The sequence below is a fragment of the Centruroides sculpturatus genome, unplaced genomic scaffold, assembly GCF_000671375.1.
Source record: "Centruroides sculpturatus isolate CEXI.00-Female unplaced genomic scaffold, Cexi_2.0 scaffold825, whole genome shotgun sequence".
NCBI classification, from domain to species: domain Eukaryota; kingdom Metazoa; phylum Arthropoda; class Arachnida; order Scorpiones; family Buthidae; genus Centruroides; species Centruroides sculpturatus.
Window position 1 is genome coordinate 42,915 of NW_019385093.1, and position 20,162 is coordinate 63,076.

A 20,162-nucleotide genomic window follows, 5' to 3' on the forward strand; every position below is an offset into this window, starting at 1 on the left:
TCTCTATAAATATAATTTATATAAATTATAATTTAAATAAAGGAATATATTTATTTTAACTAAAGAAAATTCGTTTACTTAATTTATAAATCCAGATGGCGCTTGATAAACCGATTTACAGTCCTATTAAGAATTACTCATTCGCGTTAATTTAATAGAAAAAGTTTGCATTTAATTAAGAATTACGGATATTTATTACTAAGCATTAAAAATACTGTAATAATTTATATATTTCATCGGAGTTTTTCTTAATTAAACTGCGACGGATGGTTACATTACGGGACTGTATTTCGCGACTCGGCGCACGTATATGTGATGAGGCCACCGACGAAGCGTAGGTCGTCATAGTTACCCGATGACGTAGTCGCATTCATTGTGTGTTCGGTTCCGGCCGCCATTACTGTATTCTTGTAACGTCCGTCGTTTGTCGGAAAGAATTAAATTATTTAATGTTTTCAAAATTTACGAAGACGAAGGTGCGCTAATTGTAAGTTACACGATGTATCCTTTGGTTATTCATAGCACGGATATGAAGACTGACGAACTTTTAGATATGATTTCCAGTATCGCTAGAAAAAAGAACAAAATTCGCGGTAATTTAAGAATAGAAGTGCTTCTGGAAGAAACGTACAAGAAAATAGACAAAGAACTTAAACAGAAGCAACTGAAAAGGAAGAGGAAATGGGAAGAGATGAAAATAGAAATGTGCAAGAAGGCGAGGATCGCCATCGAGTCTTGCGTGGACGTGACGTCGACGAAAATTCACGAGGACGACGAGGACGATGACCCTTTCGAACTGAACGGTTTCTTTCAAAGATTGAAAAGTGCAACGCCAAATGGTATGAGAATGTGTTCCAATGAGCCTTTATGATAAATAATTAATGATTAGTAATAATGAAGAATATGGTCCTATACTCAGGATGGACGTGACGATATAAAAAGTCGCTCATGTTCTTACGTCTAATCTGGTTCTTTGCAGTTCCCGATGTGGTAACGGCGTGGGTCCACTGCTCGGTCTCTCGAAAGAGTCGCACAAGACCGGTGGGCAAATTGATTCGGTAAAATTCAGGTTTAAATGTGTGATCCTAACCGAATGTGACCATCCAGTATTTAAATGTTTGTACATATTGTAATTAATTTTGTATATAGATAAAAATATATATAAGTATATAAATTAAAACCTTTGCATGATTTTATAAAAATGTCAAATGTTTTAAAAATTTTTTCAGCAGTTTTACCGTAGGTCGGGAGAATTCGGAATTATTTGGGTTCTGGCCGCCGTTTTTAATATCGGGTCGAGAACGGCGGGGGAAACGTTAACGAAATCGTTTGGTTTTCGTATTTTTGACCCCGATATTAAAAATGTTGCGATGGCGATAAATAATTCTCTCTCTTCCTCTTATGTGTGTACGAATGAACAAATTAATCGTTCTTTTTCAGGTTTTTATTATTATATAATTTTTAGTTGTCACGTATCACTTTTTTTTTTGTTATGCTCGATCACTGTTTTTAAGGTTAGGTTCATTGACCAATGATGCACTCTGATGACCTATCGTACCTTCATGTCCGGTTTGAGACCGAAGATTGCTGCCTGCGGACGGAACGGAACTTGGTATGTTGCAGAACTAAGTTGAATGTTTGCAACATTAATTTTTGCATGTGCGTGGGCAATGTTGTTTGTCTTAACCACATTTGTTTAGGAATTGCCATTTCTATTAAACAGATCTGGTTACACAAACATTTTTGCAACCTCTAACGAGAAGTTTAAGTTTAAAGAAGCGAAAACCATGGTTACTTTATTTATATGTAATTTTAGTTATCATTTATATAAAATTTGTGTAATTTGGAAAAGGAAACACAATGTTTTAGAATCTGACCGGACTTAAAATGCTTTTAACGTGTAGATTTATTGAATTTTTAACACATTTTGAGTGTATTGAAACGTCCTTGGAGTATACTTTAATTTTTGTTCCCCCAAAGTGAATGAACGGTTTTCTTTTATAGAGTTTTTGTGGAATACAACCTATTCCATGAGAAACTGCATAGAAATTGCCGAAAGCCGTTGCTGTTATGAAACGGGAAGTTGTGCTGGATTATCGTTCCTTTTCTTACAGGTATTAATTTTAAGAAGTAAATTAAATAAAGCATCAAGGTTGTGCTTGAGACTTGATATATATATATATATTTTTTTATTTGTAATAAACTAATACATTTCACATACTTTGTTTCTAAAACAATTTATATTTTTAATGTGTATATTAGAAATATAAATTGATAAGAAAAATTTTACAATTATTTTCATACAAATCAAAAGTTTTATATAAAACAGTATCTGGTATGAAGATAATTCAATTTTTAACAACCTGGTTCATTTAATGAAAATTAAAAATTTTATGTTAATGCAGATACATTGATGAATTTATCCCTCACGCAAATTAAACTATTGTGTAAGTTGAAAGTACTTTATGATCACAAATTTTTTCATACTTTTTAAGATTTTAATGACAATTTTTCAAATAATATAAGTGACTATGTATAATGTATACTATATAATATCGTCTAAGTAATGAAAAGTCGCCATTTCAGCATACAATGGAATTAAATCTGATGCAATAAAATTAAAGTTCACGTTCTGCTAAGACATCGCCTGCATGTAGTTGCGTAGAGTTTTCCTAAACTATATTTTGGATGAACTAAGAATTTCTTGGTAAGTATATTTATATCAGTTAAGAAAATGGAATTCTATAAATTTTAAACATTCAAAATATCTAAATTTATAAGAGGTTTTTAATATTAGAAGTAACAATTTTTACATTTTGAGATCTTGAATAAAGTAACAAAAAAATCTACTGTTCACTTACGTATTAGAATTTCTCTTTGGCAAAACGTATATAAATCAAACATTTCTTACACAAGTACAAAACCATATGTTCTTATATAAAGGTTATATGTATATTTGAAACAATTGTTATTGCTTGTTTAAATTATGATACCAATACTATATGCTTATAATTGGATGAAAGAGGCAAATACTAAATTTTATTAGGGTAACATAATCATTTATTTCAAAAAAACTTGTTTAAAAGATAACACATTGTTAGTATATACCGACTATTACCTTACATTAGTAGATACATGATATTAGGATAAAATTACCAAATAGTTGTGAAAATTTGGATCAAATTTACTTTAGGTAGCCAAAATGGTGGTGCTTCGTTTTGTTTCCATTATACCCCGTTCACACCGAGCATTTCGATCTAGATTGTGGCTTAAGTCGGAGAGAGTTCCGCGGTGCGAACGCTCTCGACCGTTTCAATCTCGACTGAAACGAGGCTAAATCGCGATCGACTGGAGAGAGTTCTCGAAACTAGATCCAGTTATAAGAGAGATCCCACAATCCCACGCGCGCGAGAAAATACAAGATGGCTGCTGAACACGTGTCCGGTTATCGACAGAAAAATAAAAAAGACATCTGGAGAGACGATGACATCTGTTTATTATTAGATATACGGCAAGAAAAAGTATTTATTTCTAACCAAAACTTCCATTTTGTTTGTTGGTGTTCGTGACTTACCGCGTAGTTATGTCAATTTTATCATCGCGTGTAATAGCCGGGTTCTTCTCAAGCGAGTTACCTGTGCGAACAGCACGACGTTCCACTGGCGACAGTCACAATCCAGATTGTGGGTAAATCGAGATCGAAGTGAGTCGTGGATTGTGTGCGAACGGGGTATTAGATTAGCTACATTTTTAGTAGACATTTCCTTTTTTTTTTTTTATTATTTTGTTCAAGAACTACCATGAATCAATAACTAGTGATGTTTGGCACTCAGTGGCCTGCTGGCAGCTCCCCTCTGGGAGGAGTCTGTATAAACCATGAACAGTCTGAGCACGGCCATGTTGGCTACCTAAGGTAAATCTAACCAAAATTTGATCTTGAAAATTGTAGAATGAAGTTTTTTTTATTTGGTATGTTTAGAGAAACTAAATTGCAACCATATTTAAAATTTTATATTGCTACAATACAATGTCCATATAGTTTTTATAAAATAGAAGCAATGAAAGTGATTAGTAGTGTTGTTGCTTAAATATGCAAAAATTGTTAAATATTCAACATATATCATAAACTAATAAAAATGATTTAAGCTACTGTAGGCATTTTAAATATTTTGTGTAAATAACTGTTATTTTTGGATAAGTAATTCTCTTCTATAACACATCAGTATTAGAATATATTTTTAAAATTTGGAATTGGTTTTTACATGGTTTAAAATTTAACTTGCTGAAAATTTTAATCTACCATCCCACTGACTGATTTTTAAAAAATTCAGTAGGACAAGCCTTATAATTTTTGACTAAACTTATAGAAAATTTCAGTTTACATAAATACAAAAGAATTTTGAGCAAATATTTTAACATAAATCTGAGTGAGTTACAAACAGAATTTTAAGTAAGTTAGTCGATTTTACAAAATACTAGGAGCTCCATCTGAGACTGTCTTTGACAGTCCAACCACAGAAATGCCAACTACTACAGATTTTCCATAGTTTCTAGGGAAGTCATGAAATTGTGGGCTTGTAGATAATCCTTCAAGAACTATGGGACAAATTTTTATACTTTGAATAAGTGTACTAATGCAATCACATGGTTAAGAGTACTTGGTTCACATAGAATTACCACTTGGTACATTCATACCAATAACATGGAATGGACAGACAGTGAGTGCTTCCAGTTTGCAAATTGTTAAGGGTCTGTCTAAAAATTGTACCTATGCATGACAGTGCTGCATGGTTGTGCTAAAATCTGTCAAAATGATACATACTCATGTCTATAAATGACGTGCTCCTCAGATATGACCCAGCTGTATTGGAAAAGACTGTATAGTGTATGTATGACACAAACAAAATGCTGGATTCTGTTAGTTATACAAATTTTATTCTATTGAATGAGAAGTATAATTTGCTTTTTAAATTTTATCATAAAATATTTTCTTAAAATTATGAATATTTATTAATAATTAACATAAAATGGATTTTTTTTATTTAATTTAGATTAATTTTATAAATTTAATTATTTTTATATATATACATAAAATACTTGGCTTATAGTTGTCATGACTTTTTTTGTCATGATAAAAAATATAAACGACAGCATGGGAAACTGATGAATTGTCATGACATTTTTTTAACAAGTGATGATCATGGAAGTGAAGCCTCTAGTAACATTATTGTCTGAAACAAATTATAAAATTATAATTTGTTCAGAATTATAACTTATTTATTCATAACCCATCTTAATTTTATTCTAGTCTTAAAATTGGAGTGGTGACAACATATCAGAAGTGGGGGTGGAAAGTGCATTGCTCCATCATTCACTCCCAAGGCTTTCCAACCATGACATACAGCCCATTGTTAAGATGGCGCTCTTCTCATGTTGGTATCTCTGTAACCAGATATTTCATGTTTACTTTGTGACATTTTATATATTTCAGTTTATAAAACTTTTTAAACAGTATTAGTTACATATATATATAAACCAACTATAAATAATAATTATAAAATCTAATAAAGAATAATCAATGGTAAGATACAATGAATATTGTTTAAAATAATGAACGAAATAAAGCATTAAAAATAAGCAGGTAATTCTTAATCAACAGATGTGGTATTCTATGAGATGTCAAGAATTAAACTTCAATGTCTTGTAGGGCCTAAAATATTTGACATTCAATTGAAGATTTCAAATATTTTTGATATTACACTCATTTTGAATACTTTGTTTCATTTTTTTCTAAGAAGTCTGCTTGTATTCAACCATTTCTTGTCAATGAAACCAATGCAGCTTGATTTGATGAACTCCAGCATTGAGGAACTATATATATATATCTTAAAAGACAATGAACAAATGGTAGTTTAGACAAGCATTTTAACATACATTAACTAAATAGTATTGTCATTTTAATTAAAAATTAACTTTTTTGTGGAAGAAAAAAATTTATCAAACAAAATAGATTGAAAACCTGCTATTTATTATTCTCAAATCATTTAAACATCAGTTTTTTCTTTAAATTTTTAAATCTTATTGATCAAATATATAGTGGTGATAGCATAAAAGTAATTGGATGCTAAGCTGAGAAGTACCGAATTTGGAGTGTGAAAATATAGAAATTTTCAGCATTCTGTTATAACTTAGTCCATAAGATAAACTTGATGTTTTATTTTTTATGGAATAGAAATCAAATATCAATAATTTTTATAACTTATCTCAATAAACAAAAAGCATGGAATAAGTTTTATTCTGTATATCATTCCTTTATGTTGATACAGAATATTAAGGATAATCATTAACTACTCTGGGCATTTCTTTTTGCAATTGGTACATCATTACAGCTAAAATATGGACCTAACTACATTGATAAAATCGATTAGTAATTTATATTTTATTATTAAAGAGGTTTATGACAATTAAAAAAAATCTCTGTTGAAAATTTATTTTTCTTGTTGACTAATACATTATCAATTCTTTACTGCAAAATAATTTTTCAACTCAAGCTATAGAATTTGTATCATTTGTTCCTTATTTACTGAGATGAATACTACAAACTTAAATTCCTTTGCAAAATTTTGACTAACATTTTAAATCTCATTCAGTTGTGATTTATCAACAACAGAATCACTTAATTTTTAAATAATGTCTATTCTGTGTGTATATTTGTAGAATACATCAATTAGAAATAAATTTCTGTATACAGTTTAGAATTAAAATCGTTAACACTATATGCGTATTGTTGATTCAATTATTTTTTCTTTCGAATTACACGGATCAATTTTAATATAAAGTATTAATTAGTTTTTCTGTTATGAAGATGTTGAACTTTAAAATATGAAAAAACTTCCAACGGTATCTATAGTGTAATTTGTAAATTTATTCAATGACATGATATTAAAGTAATTTATCTGGCAAGAGTTGGTTTCATGTAAGTGATTTTTTTTTTAATAACTTTAAATCAATTTGATGTGTAATAGTTGTTTTATAAGAAAAGAATGAAGAAAATTTTATAACTAATCATATTGATATTATTCTCATACAAATTTTATAAATTTTTAACAAATTGGCAGAAATATGTCCAGAATATAACTATAAAATTTAACTTGCACAGTTGCAAAATACCATACAATCATCTCACGTAACATCCATGATACATTTGGGAAATAGATATTATGCAAACACTATTGTATACTTAGAAAAGCTGTGGTATACTGTAGTATAACTGTAATATATTTGTATTGACTAAATATACAGTAAGTTAAGTAAATGATGCTATATTTGTTGGACCATAACTTTGCTAATTAGTCAAGTTATAGCCCAATCAATCCAGCATCATTTAATGTACACATACAATATTAACTAAAATGTACGCAATTATTCCTGTGTTGTTATTTTTTATGTACTCTAATTTTTTCAAATTGAGGAAATTGAACTTTTTGCAAGATTTTCTGAAACTTTAAATTTTGGAATCTAATTTGGCAATGCTAATTGTACAGGAAACTTTACACTTGGTAGCATGGTTGCTTTGTATATAAACATTAGATCAGTGTTGAGAAGTCCTAAGCTTTCTCCTGTATCATTCACATTTTCCCACCCAATTAGGCAACTTCCTCAAGATTTTTAATGACAAATTTTATGAATTACCAGGATCACAGGCAAATATGTGATTGAATGTTGCTGAATAGAAATTTTGCAGCAAAAAGACTTCGTTTTAAAAATTATGAAAAATTGGTACAACTTTGTCAATATTAATAATTCACTTTAAATATGTACTTAAGAACATTTGACAAAAGTTTTCATATATGAAGACCCCTGAAACTCCTAAATTTTTCATCACGAATCACTTCCAAAGTTTGAGGTTGATATAAGAATTTAAGGAAAATTTCATTAACTAAAACTATAAAATTAAATGAAAAGATTAGTTATTCAAATCATTAAGGAAGAGTGGAAGAAAGTAGAGATATTAAGAAGCAAAAGCTAGTATTTCAAATAAAGAAAATTAAAGACCATTACCTGATTTAGGAAATTAAGCTTATTGAGTGATGTAGAGTTAGAAATGAAAAGATGATTTTGATTACACTTCAAAACAAAAAAAAAATACAAATCAAGAAAATTATCATTTTTGACATAATTCCAGCAACAGTATGATCAAATTTATTGACAAAGATTTATTAGATCCATAATCATTTTTAGAAGAATAAAAGAATAATTTTGTAATCAAATTAATTCAGCTTTATACTTAGAATAATTTTTTTCATGGTTCTAGTGCAGAAAGCTATTGATTGAATGAGAGTGGATTTACTTTTTATAATCCAAATGTTTATTAATACTCTCAATTCTATATTTCAGAAATGTAACTTTTGAATATTGACATTTGACTGCTTGAAATAACTTTGATTTAATGTTGTCTTTATGGTGCTAAGAATTAATATTGGGTTGATGGTTTGAATAAAATCAATAATACTGTTCTAATGATTTGTAGTTTAAGATTTTTATGAAAAACAGTTATCACTTAGAATATAAAGGTTTTATTTCAGTAATAATTTATTAAAAATACTGAAATATTTCATGAACTAATTACGTAAATTTCACAAATTATAGAAATTTGAATGTAAATTTATATATATAATTATATGAACTTAATCATTTATCGCATAAGTTTAACTGTTATTGAATTAATAATGTAATTGTGTGTGTAATTGAGATTCACTTTAAATATATTTATCGTGTATGCTTAAATAGAATAATAGGTGTCAATTTTCAGGAGTAGTGAGAATTGCATGGATGAGTCGCGAGTGGTGATCGTCAGAAGCGTCGTCGTCACGAAAGCGGCATCGTGGCGGCCGTGACCGATAAGTACCAGAATATAGATAAGTTTAACTTGTATCTGAAGATAGAATTATAATTTTTTGAAACAAATTATTTGAAAATTTTAGATAACAATTTTCAGATAATTTTTTTGAAATTAGTGATTTTGCATAAGTTTCGTTAACACACCAAGATGGTGTCAAGAGGTGCCACCGATAATCCTAGAAGAAAATGTAAGTATTATATTGGTTAAGATGATATATTGCTGCATTAACAAATTTTTATGGACAGAAATGTTAAAAAGTTGTAGATAATTATTCTTAGCTCTTCCACAGTATACCAAGTGTAAACTGGAAAATTATAGCTATGTATGAGATATAAAAATGACTCAGATGTTTACAGGCACTAAGGTTTCATCTATTTTAATTTAATAACCAATCTTTCTCCATGTATTTATTTTTATAGAGTAAATTGAATTACAAGTTCTTTGACATCAATACAATCTTTTTCCAGTTTTGCAACATTTAATGTTTAATAACTATTTCTTGATTTGACATGTAAGGCATACAAATTTTTTCTATGTATGTAGTTATAAGCAAGTAGTTTAATAATATAAGCATCCATAAAACATACCTATATACATTGTTTGGAAAGTTGGTGCTGATTTTAAAGTGTGGTAGAAATGTTATGATCATTTGTTAGTATCGGTTTGATTTATTCTGTAGCATATTTTCATACAGTTGAAATTTAAATATTTTTACCATTACATTTTAGTATAAAACAGAGATAGCATCCTTCAAATGCACCATATGTTATAATAGGTTTTGGAAATAATGCAACCACTGTAGCCAAAAAAACAAATTACAAAGCTTTTGTCTCTATCACAGTTATTTATAACCAACTAAGCTTTTCAATGAAAAATTAATAATGACTACATCAAGTTTTAATTGAAAACAACAAATATTTCTTAATTTGTGCAATGCATTGAAAGTATAGGTGATAAATCATTTTCAAAGCTATTGAATTTGTGAATAAGTACAGTGAGTGTACTACTATTCAAAATTTATCAGATTATATTATAACTGTGTGCTTAAGACTTTAATTCGTTACATATACAATTGAATTAGATTATTTGATAGAAAAAAATAAGTTCTGATTTTCAGTAATTGCAGATAAGACAATTGTCACTCCAAAAGTCAATGAAGTCCTAAAACACCTCTAAAAGAATCAGACTTAATTTCATTTGCTTCAAGCAGTTCTTAATAATTGAAAGATAAATATGGTTGGTAATTATTGAAAAAAGAAATTACTATTTTTTTTAATATAAAAGACAATTTTTTCTGAGATTGAATCGTTTGTTTTTAGATCTTATGCTTCGGTCATTTCATTCCCAATATTAATGAAACGTTTCTCAAGGAAAATAACTATTTTAAAAATCTTCATAAAAACCTGATATTTAGATATTTTCTGGTTGTCTGAATTAATGGGTCAAGGTTGCAAAAGAGTGAGGACAATACATTCTTGAGTCAAAATTTATTATAGGGTTATTTTATTTAGTACAAATCAGCACAAACTTTCCAACTAATTTAATATTTTTAATATAGAACTAAAAAAAATATTCATTACACTTAGGCAATATCTAATGTTTATATATACGACAAAATACATTTTAGGAAAATTTATGGTTTTTATATTACATGCTATTCTAACAAAGATTGATGTGAAATAATTTATTAGTTCATCATACACACTAGAATTCTATCTTCATGTATTTTGTGTGTTCTTATTCAGCATTTCTGTTTTAACCGCATTAATTTAAACTTAACATCGCTAACAGTTATTTTTAACTATAAGCATTAAAACGTTTAATTAATGATTTATTAACACGACTAAGAATTAAAATAAGAAATTAATAAATACAGGGTGATTTCAAAAAGAACTGAAACTTCGAAAGAACGTAAAATTCTAAGCCAAAAACTTACAGAATCAGTTACAAAACATGTTTTACCTTGAACAGTCGTTTGGGTTGAAAGCGAATTGCCAAAGATAATGGATCATACGCTATCTTTGCTAAGAGCACTAAACACAATTGGCTTTTGTGCTATTCGGTTCTTATTGGATTTTATTAAGTCCTAAATCCCACAGTTGCGGGTGTTCACTTTACTATCGAAGACAACGTAAGTCTTCCTTAACCCATGCGGAATTTGCACGATTCCCGACTAGCTACCTTTACGTCGGTAATTTTTGCGGCATTGCAAATTTATAAAGATTTTAAGTGCATATGTTTACCTAAAACTGGCCAAATTGGGCTTTTGGCAAATTCGGATTGTGAAATGCCCGTTTCACGACACTCGTAGATTTGGTAATAAGTGAAGAACTTTATTTTGTTATAATTAATGCCGCCATCGATTCTGTAAAACTGATTGCCACTTTGACAGCACACACAAATTAAGTGCTTTTTGAATTACCCTGTACATCATTTATATTCATAGTTTTCAGCAGTAATTCGCACTGTACCAACAGACGTTAGAAGATTTGGACAATGTGGGCGTGTTCGTTACCAAATTGTGGCCTTTACGTGTTTAACCGTTGGTGTTAAATACAGAATTGCAGATAAGTCGACTTTCCGAATTTGATTTTAATAACGAATTACGGGAGATTTTAAATAAACGCTTCTTGCAAATTCTCGTTTCTGAGAAGTTACGTTAAAATGATGGGACGTCAGTTAATTCAAAATGACGCGACAGAAATCTCATTTATGGTTTGCTATGTTGGCATGTCTGGATGCAAGAACTAAATTTGGAAATAATATGTAACGTTAATATCGGATTAAATAAAATATTTTATTAGAGTAATTCGTTTGATTAATACTTCTAATTGAGTAATAACCTAACTTGGTGTGTATCGAGTTGTAGAGCGTTTGTACGAATGGCGATGGAAAAAGGTAAGAGGTGTAATTATAAATGGATGGTGGGAAGGTCTCTATTTATATATAACCTGTGAGGATACACAACTACTTATTCGCGTATACGGGAACTTAATCGGACCAAAGAATCGGTGAGCAATAATAAATATAATAATGGGGTACGGCAAACTCGATACGGAACGTGCAAAATTATGCGGATACGAAAAGGGAGTCAGGGCCAGCCGCTAAAGAAACGGTCCGGGGAAAATAGACTATCCGGAACGTGTTTTTTAATTCTGCCACCCGAGGGCGTATGGCTCGCAGCCATTAAGATACTGTACTGCTAGTCATTATTGTGCAATTTTAGTTTTTCGTTGGCGGCGTACCTTATAAAACCACTTCGAATAGATATTGTGCAGTGTTTGCCTGCCATAATTACCAGTGTGTTCTTTATAAGTGGTTTGAATCCGCAATATATACGAAAACACGATGCATCGAGATTGTCCACGTATTCGACCGTTCCAGTTATTGATACGTTCATTTCCACGTGATGAAAATTTAAGAAGAGAATGGTAACCGGCCATGCATGTACAGTACATCCAACTAGATAAATAACTTTTCCATCATAAGAGACAGGTCGATACAGAATGATTACTTGCAGATAGTTTGTAGGGCTCTACATTTGTCTTAAGGATGCAAGTGTTTTGTGACATCATTGTCACAAAACACTTGTAATAAACATTTTTTGCTAATCATAGACTTTACTTTTAATAATATATTCCAAAGGTGGCATTCTTTCCTGTCATCATTTCACGATTTTATAGTATTGATGAAAATAAATTAGAATTAAGTTTAATGCAAGTCTTTGTTTTGCAGTTTCTACAAACTTGTATTTTTTATATTTTGTGAATATTTTGGACTACTTTTAGTTAAACAGCGATATAAATATTACCTCGTAAATAATAACTGATTAGTGAAATTACAGAATCCAATTATCTTCTAGAGACGAAATAAAAATTAGTTTCAGGTTTTCTTATCTTTTAAAACTGAAATTAAAGTAAAATTCTCATACACGTAGTATGCCTTTTATCTTTAGGTTACAAAAAGTTTAAACTTGTCTAAAAATGATTGAAAATACTCTATAATTTAAAATATAAAAACTTACAATTACTAACAAGGGCGTTATGAACGAATTTCTATTAATAATTCAAAATCAATTATATTCTCAATTCTGCAGTACAGTATCTTAATGGTGGCGCTACAGTACATAAATCTCTGGAAACTTAATATATGCCGTGTAATGGAATTTGCGCAGGCGTCAGTGTCTACAAAAGTCCTTCGCCCCAGATCGAACCAGTATTGGTTTGTGAATATTCTTAAAGGGAGCAGAGTTCGAATCGTCTCCGTATAGAACGGGTGCGTATACATTCGAAATCAAACTGATCCAGGATTACACTTATCGTTTAAATCCCGTAGACAAATGAACTATAGCGATCTGATCGATCTCTATCCGCGTATACAAACCCTATATAGAATTGACCGAATCGCCATCAAACTAATCGAGCGGAGAGTAGGATCGTTTGAATTGGATAAAGAAGATTAAAAGATGACATACATGATTAAAGTCAAGCTGATAGTTGACAGGAAGAAGAATGCGTGCATTCCTAGTTTGCCGTTTTGCGAACAATTTTATTCGCAGTAAATACGATTCGATCCTACTTTTATATTTTCCGCCAACTAACAACGTGATAGAAGCGATCTGTATCACGTGAAAACTACGATCTTGCAGATCGATCCATCCGAAACGAAAAGTATATGCATCCCTACCCTCCGCTCCGATTAGTTTGATCGCGATCCAGTCGATCCTAAACGGCGTTTAGAGATTGATCAGATCGTTATAATTCACTTATATACGGGATTTGAACGATCGGAGTAATCTTGTATCAGTTTGATTCCAAATATAGACGCATCCCTGGAAAGAAACTTCTAGAACAATGCAGTCACATTGTACAAGTAAACAATTTATCTTTTTTTTATTATTATAGTAAGAAATGAAATAATTGATCGAAATGGAATTATTCATTAATAAGATGTAATTTTACAGTTGTTTAATTAAGACGATTTTTTTAATTCATATTTTAATTCTTAGACTCTCTGGGAGGATCCAACGCTCGCATCAGCTCCGTAAGTACGCCACAGGTAAAAAATTAAGATTGGATGAGCTTTAGAATTTAAAATAAATCAATAATCTAAAAATAGGCGGAGGAGACTAATAAATTAATTTCCGTGCGACGACGCGCTCGACGTCACAGATACGCAAAGAAAACACTGGAAACTACGTACTCGGGTTGGTGAAGCACGAACCATCGACTAACTACCGGTGTTATAGAGGAGGAAGACGTGACGGGTAAGTGGTTCGTATCAATAGAATTGTATGCAAAATTCAAAAGATCAATAGATGCAACATTCGTTGATTATAGAGAAGGTTTTCAGCGATTGAAAAGAAAATTTTTGAATAGTGAAAATCCAACCCAAATAATATATTAAAGTACAGTACATAATGGCAGGAACGGGAATTTCAGTCCGGAAGTCAACGTATTGGTGTATGCGTTACGCTTCTCTTCGGTATGTGCGTCGCTACTACGACCGGATATTGGGGGGGTTTGCTATTTTGATATTCTCGGCTAATAGCGAAGAACCGCAGCGCTACGCTCCTATAGCAAAACATTTTAACGCCGAATCAACAATTACGAAATCTACAGCTATGGATTTTCGGAGGAAAGTAAACGTGTATTAGCTTGCTTACAATTTCGCATGTTTAATAAACTCGTTGCTTGTGTTTTTTAATATATAAATTAAATATTTTTAAAATTCAGTTTTTCAAGATATAGACTGTGTCGATGATGAATGTTGAACGTTTCCAGGTGCTTCGCTAATTATACGTAATAATTTTGTAATATAAAAATTGGTTCTTAAGTTTTATATTGCAAAATTCATAAAAATTTCAAATAAAACACAAATTTCGTTATTAATTATTTAAATTGCAACTTTACTCGAGATATTTGGAGATTTCCTGTATAGTAAAACTAGCAGACCCAGCCACGCGTTGTTGTGGCTCAAAATGTATCTATTATAAATTTATAACACTTCCTCATGGGGAGAGGATTTTTCGAAAAATTTCTTCTTAGTGTACATTCTCTCGACGTACCCTATTAAAACGCAATCGAAAAACACAAAAACCCGCATCTAAAATAGTATAATAGAAGCGGAATTCTTTACGGAAAGCCTTAATCCTAACCATCTTCCTTCAGTGGGGTTGAATTTCGACACGTATATAAAAAACGCGCGTATTCGAATGCAGCGTTGTGTCTTTATTTCAAAGGAATCGGTAGGAACAAACGAACATTATATTTTTATTTATATAAATAGATAGATGATGATCCGCTTTAGTTCATTTTCACAGAAAAGCGTAATGCCTGGCAGAAAAGCAAACTTAGGGCGTCGTACTCGTAGCGCCATCTGTTGGACATAAAAGCTTTAGCCTAGATTATATCTTTTAATTTATACGAATGTTTAACAGAATAATATACAGCCTATGTCCACCCTGAGGTTCCATTTTAAATATTGGTGAAAGAATTTTTGAAATCGGATGAGTAGTTTCGGAGATTACTCGCTGCATACAAACTTACATACATACAAACGTTACCTCTTTATAATATTAGTATAGATATCGCGTGTCTTCACAATTCACCATCAATCTTGCATATTAATATTATTGCCTAATTTAATTTAAAATGAAGTAAAATTAACACCCGATAAACTTTTAGTCATTGTTACACATTAATAATAAAATGTTAGGTAATTTTAATTTATTAAATATAATAATAGTGATTAATTATTCGAAAACTGTTGGAATTATATGTTGTTTCATTTTACTTGTTTTTCTACAAATCGAAATATTAATTTCTCTTTATAAACGATGTCTTGGGATGCAGTTCTATGTAACGATGTTTCGTATAATTTGAACTAAATACGGACAATTATAAAGTTTCGATTTAAAGAAAATTTCATTTTAAACGAAATAACTCTGACATGCACATATAAATTTTGTTTGTGAATATATACTTTTTACTACATCGTGTATACGTTTATTTATTTATAATAATGAAAAACTCTTGTAATAAATTCGAAGAGAATTTTGACACGCACACTTATTGTTCTTTGTACTTCTTTCGAAAATAATCAGGGCTGTGGAGTCGCGTAAAAATCTACCGACTCTGACCAGGGGCGGACTCGTTACCGAAAGAGACCCGAAAATTCTGATGTCATCGCATGACCTCAGAATAAATAGAGTTCTAATAAAGATAGAACGTAGAAACTTCTTATTTCAAAACTAAAAGACTCCTCTAAATAATATATAAATATGTATTCGATAATTTTTACTTTTCCGGCAAAGTGTAGCGCTCGGTCAAAAAAATGACCCCTCCCAAATTTTTACATTTTTGGACTCGGAACACCTCGAAATTTCGAGTTAATTAAGCAAAAGATTCGAGGTTTTTTCTATATGTGTGGATGTTAGACTGTGGGGGGCATGATTTTTGTTCAGCCCGTTTGAAGCCTAATAATTTCTATGGTCAAAGTGGTCGGAATCGGAGTCGGATGGTTTAACACAGGAGTTAGTTATTAAGCGTCAAAGTGATTGAATTAAATCGTGTCCCCATACACATTCTAACATCTTAGGCGAGAACATCTTAACGGTTTTACCGTACTATTATAAAATGACAAAAAAAGCTTACTTTGAGGGTAAAGACGAGTTTTATTTTATTTTTTTAAATTTTGAACGCTAATAACGAGTAAAATATTCATTAAGAGATATGACACGCGACCACTTTTATGTCTTCACCCCGTCGACCTTTAATTAAGAACCAAAATTTAATAGTATTAATGCCCCTTTATACGCAAGCTACAGTGCCACGTTTTGTTTCTTAAACCTTACCCATTCCGAGATATTGTTTAATATCTCGGAACAGAAAATAAAGAAATTTAACAAATTAGACACCAACACGCGCGCGAGAATTTTTCCCCTTTATTGACTTTTTTGAGGGGTTCGGGAGGTCTCCAAACGTGTAGATTTGTAAAAAAAAATTGGAGGGTCAAATTTGACACGATTCCAATACTTTTCATTTTTATATACTTAACAAGTTGGTAAGTAAAAAAGAGTCGGAGTCGGATTTTTTGACGACTCCGACTCCGGCTAAAACACCAAAACTCCGACTCCACAGCCCTGAAAATAATTTATAACTTTCAAAAATTTTCGCGGCACACGAGTCGAAAATCACTGTCGAACCTAACCTAACCTAATTTGATTCGTACTCGATATCGGTCATCAAAGCTGGTAATAAGTCTAAATCTCCGAAAATTTCACGGTTAAAAGAATAAATTCCCGTGCACTTAAATCCACTTCGGGCTATTTCCACCCTAGTTTCTTTAGTCGAGGAGAAATCTGCAAGCGCATCAATATCATAATCATAAATCCTAGTTCTAGGATTTCGTCTCGTCCATATTGCACTTGCCGAGCAAATGCAGATTTAAAACGCTCAAAAAATGCCCTATCTAGAGGTTGAAACTCGTGCGTAGTGTGGGCGGCGTAATCGATATACGAATGTGATTCTTACCAACATATTCTATAATGCCAACTCTTCGTGACTAGCGTGCCCAGAGGACGGGATTTCCGTTTGTAGGAGGCGCGTGACGTTTGAAATTGTGCGACCACTGCAAAATGCGTCGCCACTTGCCGCCGTTCCTTGCGTTTGCACCATCCCGGAACCGGCTTTTTGGCACTTCCTATCTCTCGGCTGCTCGTCTTATTGATAACTTGCCTTTTCTGATACATTTAATGACTTCTTTCGTTTTATTTTTGTCCCACTTGCCTCTCTTACTGGTTCTGACCTTAAATTTTGGCTTTTTTGTGCCGGTTCCGTAAATAAAGAAATACATTATCTAGGATAAAAATAACTGCGCAAAAGTTATTTTCTGTTTGTTAAATTTAAAATTTAGAAAGTAGCAGGATTGCTTAGAAATAAGTTCTATTATAATCGTAAGATATATTTAACGGTCGATAACGTAATCAATAAATCCAGTCGAAACACTTACGTTTTGTATGTAATATTCTCCTTTGAAGTTTGATAGGAGAGGATGAAAGCCTGTTGGCCGAAACTAAACGCGCTGTAACGTGTAATTTGCTCGGCACTGGCGTCAATACTAATTTCCGATCGTTCGTACGCGTTGAGGTACACGTTTAGAAGTGATGTGTTCTAGATTGTTCAGTAGTTAGTGTCCGGGGATACCCTCACTTTCCCTAGAGGAGGGAGTTTGCAAAAGTACACTATACGCAACAGGGAGGGAGAGAATCAAAAGTGGCTCGAAACTGCACACGCAATTAATGGACGGACTCAAATAAGTACGATTAAAAACGTTCGCCGAATGCCTACAGAGCAGGAAAGATCACACATATATATATATGCAAATTTGTGTGTGTCTTGTAAAAGCCGACAAAACTATTATGTAAAATAGACTGTTTTGTACTATCAAAACGATGCTCTGTATTTTAGTCGCTATTAATTAATGTATGCGTACTTCTTTCAGGAACTTGGCATACATCACGTACCGTACCACACGATGCGGAACACCGAAATTTATCCCGAACGGCAACTACATTGTGATTGCTGTACATTTTATTAAATTTCTCAGAATCGTTTTAGCAATATTTTCGTCGACAGGCTTCCCCGTTGCAAATAATAAATACTGTCGTCTCGATAAACACATTTTAATTTTATTTAAATAAAATTGTTTTATAAATTTAATTCGTTTCAATGTTGTTTTTATTTTCCAGACACCAAGGATTTAGTTTTCATTTTCTAGATGATGTTAAACAAGTATAAAGAAATATTATATAATAAAAATTAATAAATTAAATAAATAAAGAATAATAGGAACAATTATAATAGTAAACTGGTTTAGAAACAAGCTAATGACATTCCTAATGCAATCGACTCGCTCGACGTCACATTAAGCGGTAAGAGGTGTGCCGAATTGTGTCCATTTCAGTTTTTTGAAAAATGGAAAAATAATTTAATAATTCCTTTAATTATAATATCATAGCAGAAGTCAGAAATTTATAAAAATGGCTTACATTCTCCTGTACAGTCCAACAATCGTTTTCATTACCGATTTTATGTACTCAATTGTGTAATAACTTACAATTATCCGTAAATGATCCATTTACAAAATTTAAAAATATATTCCATTAATAAAATAAATCGGCAACCAGCAGCTCAACTCGAGGTCTATAGACCTTGGCTCGACTTTTCCGGCAACAGTTAAAATTTTGGTGGCGCCATCTGTTATCATATTTTATTTAAAAACTTTTATATTTTTAATTATTATAAAATGACAAAAAGCTTAATTTTCGGGGTAGAGACAGGTTTTATAAAAAATTGTAAATGCTAATAACGAGGAACATCGTTATTAAGTCCGACCCTACGGGAGATATACGCGACCCTATTATCTCCTCGCCTCCTCGACCTTTAACCACCAAAATTTAAAATAACATTAAGGTGATCGATCGTCCTCCTTCGAAATGTGTCCTCCTTTTCGATATTTGAAGACTAATCTGTAAATCTTCGTATTCGATCGATGACGAGTGGATCCGTTGCGTGTGATGCGATGTGACGTGTTTGTATTTGACACGACGATTCGTCCAGGCTCGCTACAATGCGGTGAGGCGCGTGTGCTCCGTAAAAGAGACCTAGAGAGAGAGCGCCAACCCCGAGTGACTTAAGCGAATTTGTTTAATTTTTACCTAAATACGACGCGGCACAAATACGCAGTAGAGATTATTATAGTGTATTATTGTTGCAACGAATAAAATGTTTCTTTTATTTACGATATTTTTTCCTTTAATTTATTTGTGTCTTCCTTTTCATTGTAAAAAGCTGGTTACCTTAACAAGAATAAAAAAGTGAAAGCTATTATTTTAAAATTTTTATATTTTTAATTATTATAAAATGGCAAAAAGCTTAATTTTCGGGGTAGAGACAGGTTTTATAAAAAATTGTAAATGCTAATAACGAGGAACATCGTTATTAAGTCCGACCCTACGGGAGATATACGCGACCCTATTATCTCCTCGCCTCCTCGACCTTTAACCACCAAAATTTAAAATAACATTAAGGTGATCGATCGTCCTCCTTCGAAATGTGTCCTCCTTTTCGATATTTGAAGACTAATCTGTAAATCTTCGTATTCGATCGATGACGAGTGGATCCGTTGCGTGTGATGCGATGTGACGTGTTTGTATTTGACACGACGATTCGTCCAGGCTCGCTACAATGCGGTGAGG

At 31.7% G+C, this 20,162-nt stretch overlaps 1 protein-coding gene across 1 annotated transcript; it reads left to right on the plus strand.

Moving 5' to 3' along the window:
- Positions 1–335: 335 nt before the first annotated feature.
- Positions 336–3,423, plus strand: LOC111634581. Its single transcript, XM_023379388.1, has 2 exons — positions 336–839; positions 980–3,423. The coding sequence occupies exons 1-2, from the start codon at positions 500–502 to the stop codon at positions 1,060–1,062; spliced, it is 423 nt and encodes a 140-aa protein (XP_023235156.1). The 5' UTR covers positions 336–499; the 3' UTR covers positions 1,063–3,423.
- The last annotated feature ends 16,739 nt before the right edge of the window (positions 3,424–20,162 follow it).

Bases quoted from the DNA above. Each gene is read 5' to 3' on its own strand.
- LOC111634581 (XM_023379388.1), top strand. From the start codon at position 500: ATGTATCCTTTGGTTATTCATAGCACGGATATGAAGACTGACGAACTT. The intron at 840-979 runs GTATGAGAATGT...GGTTCTTTGCAG, and splicing joins GAAAAGTGCAACGCCAAATG to TTCCCGATGTGGTAACGGCG.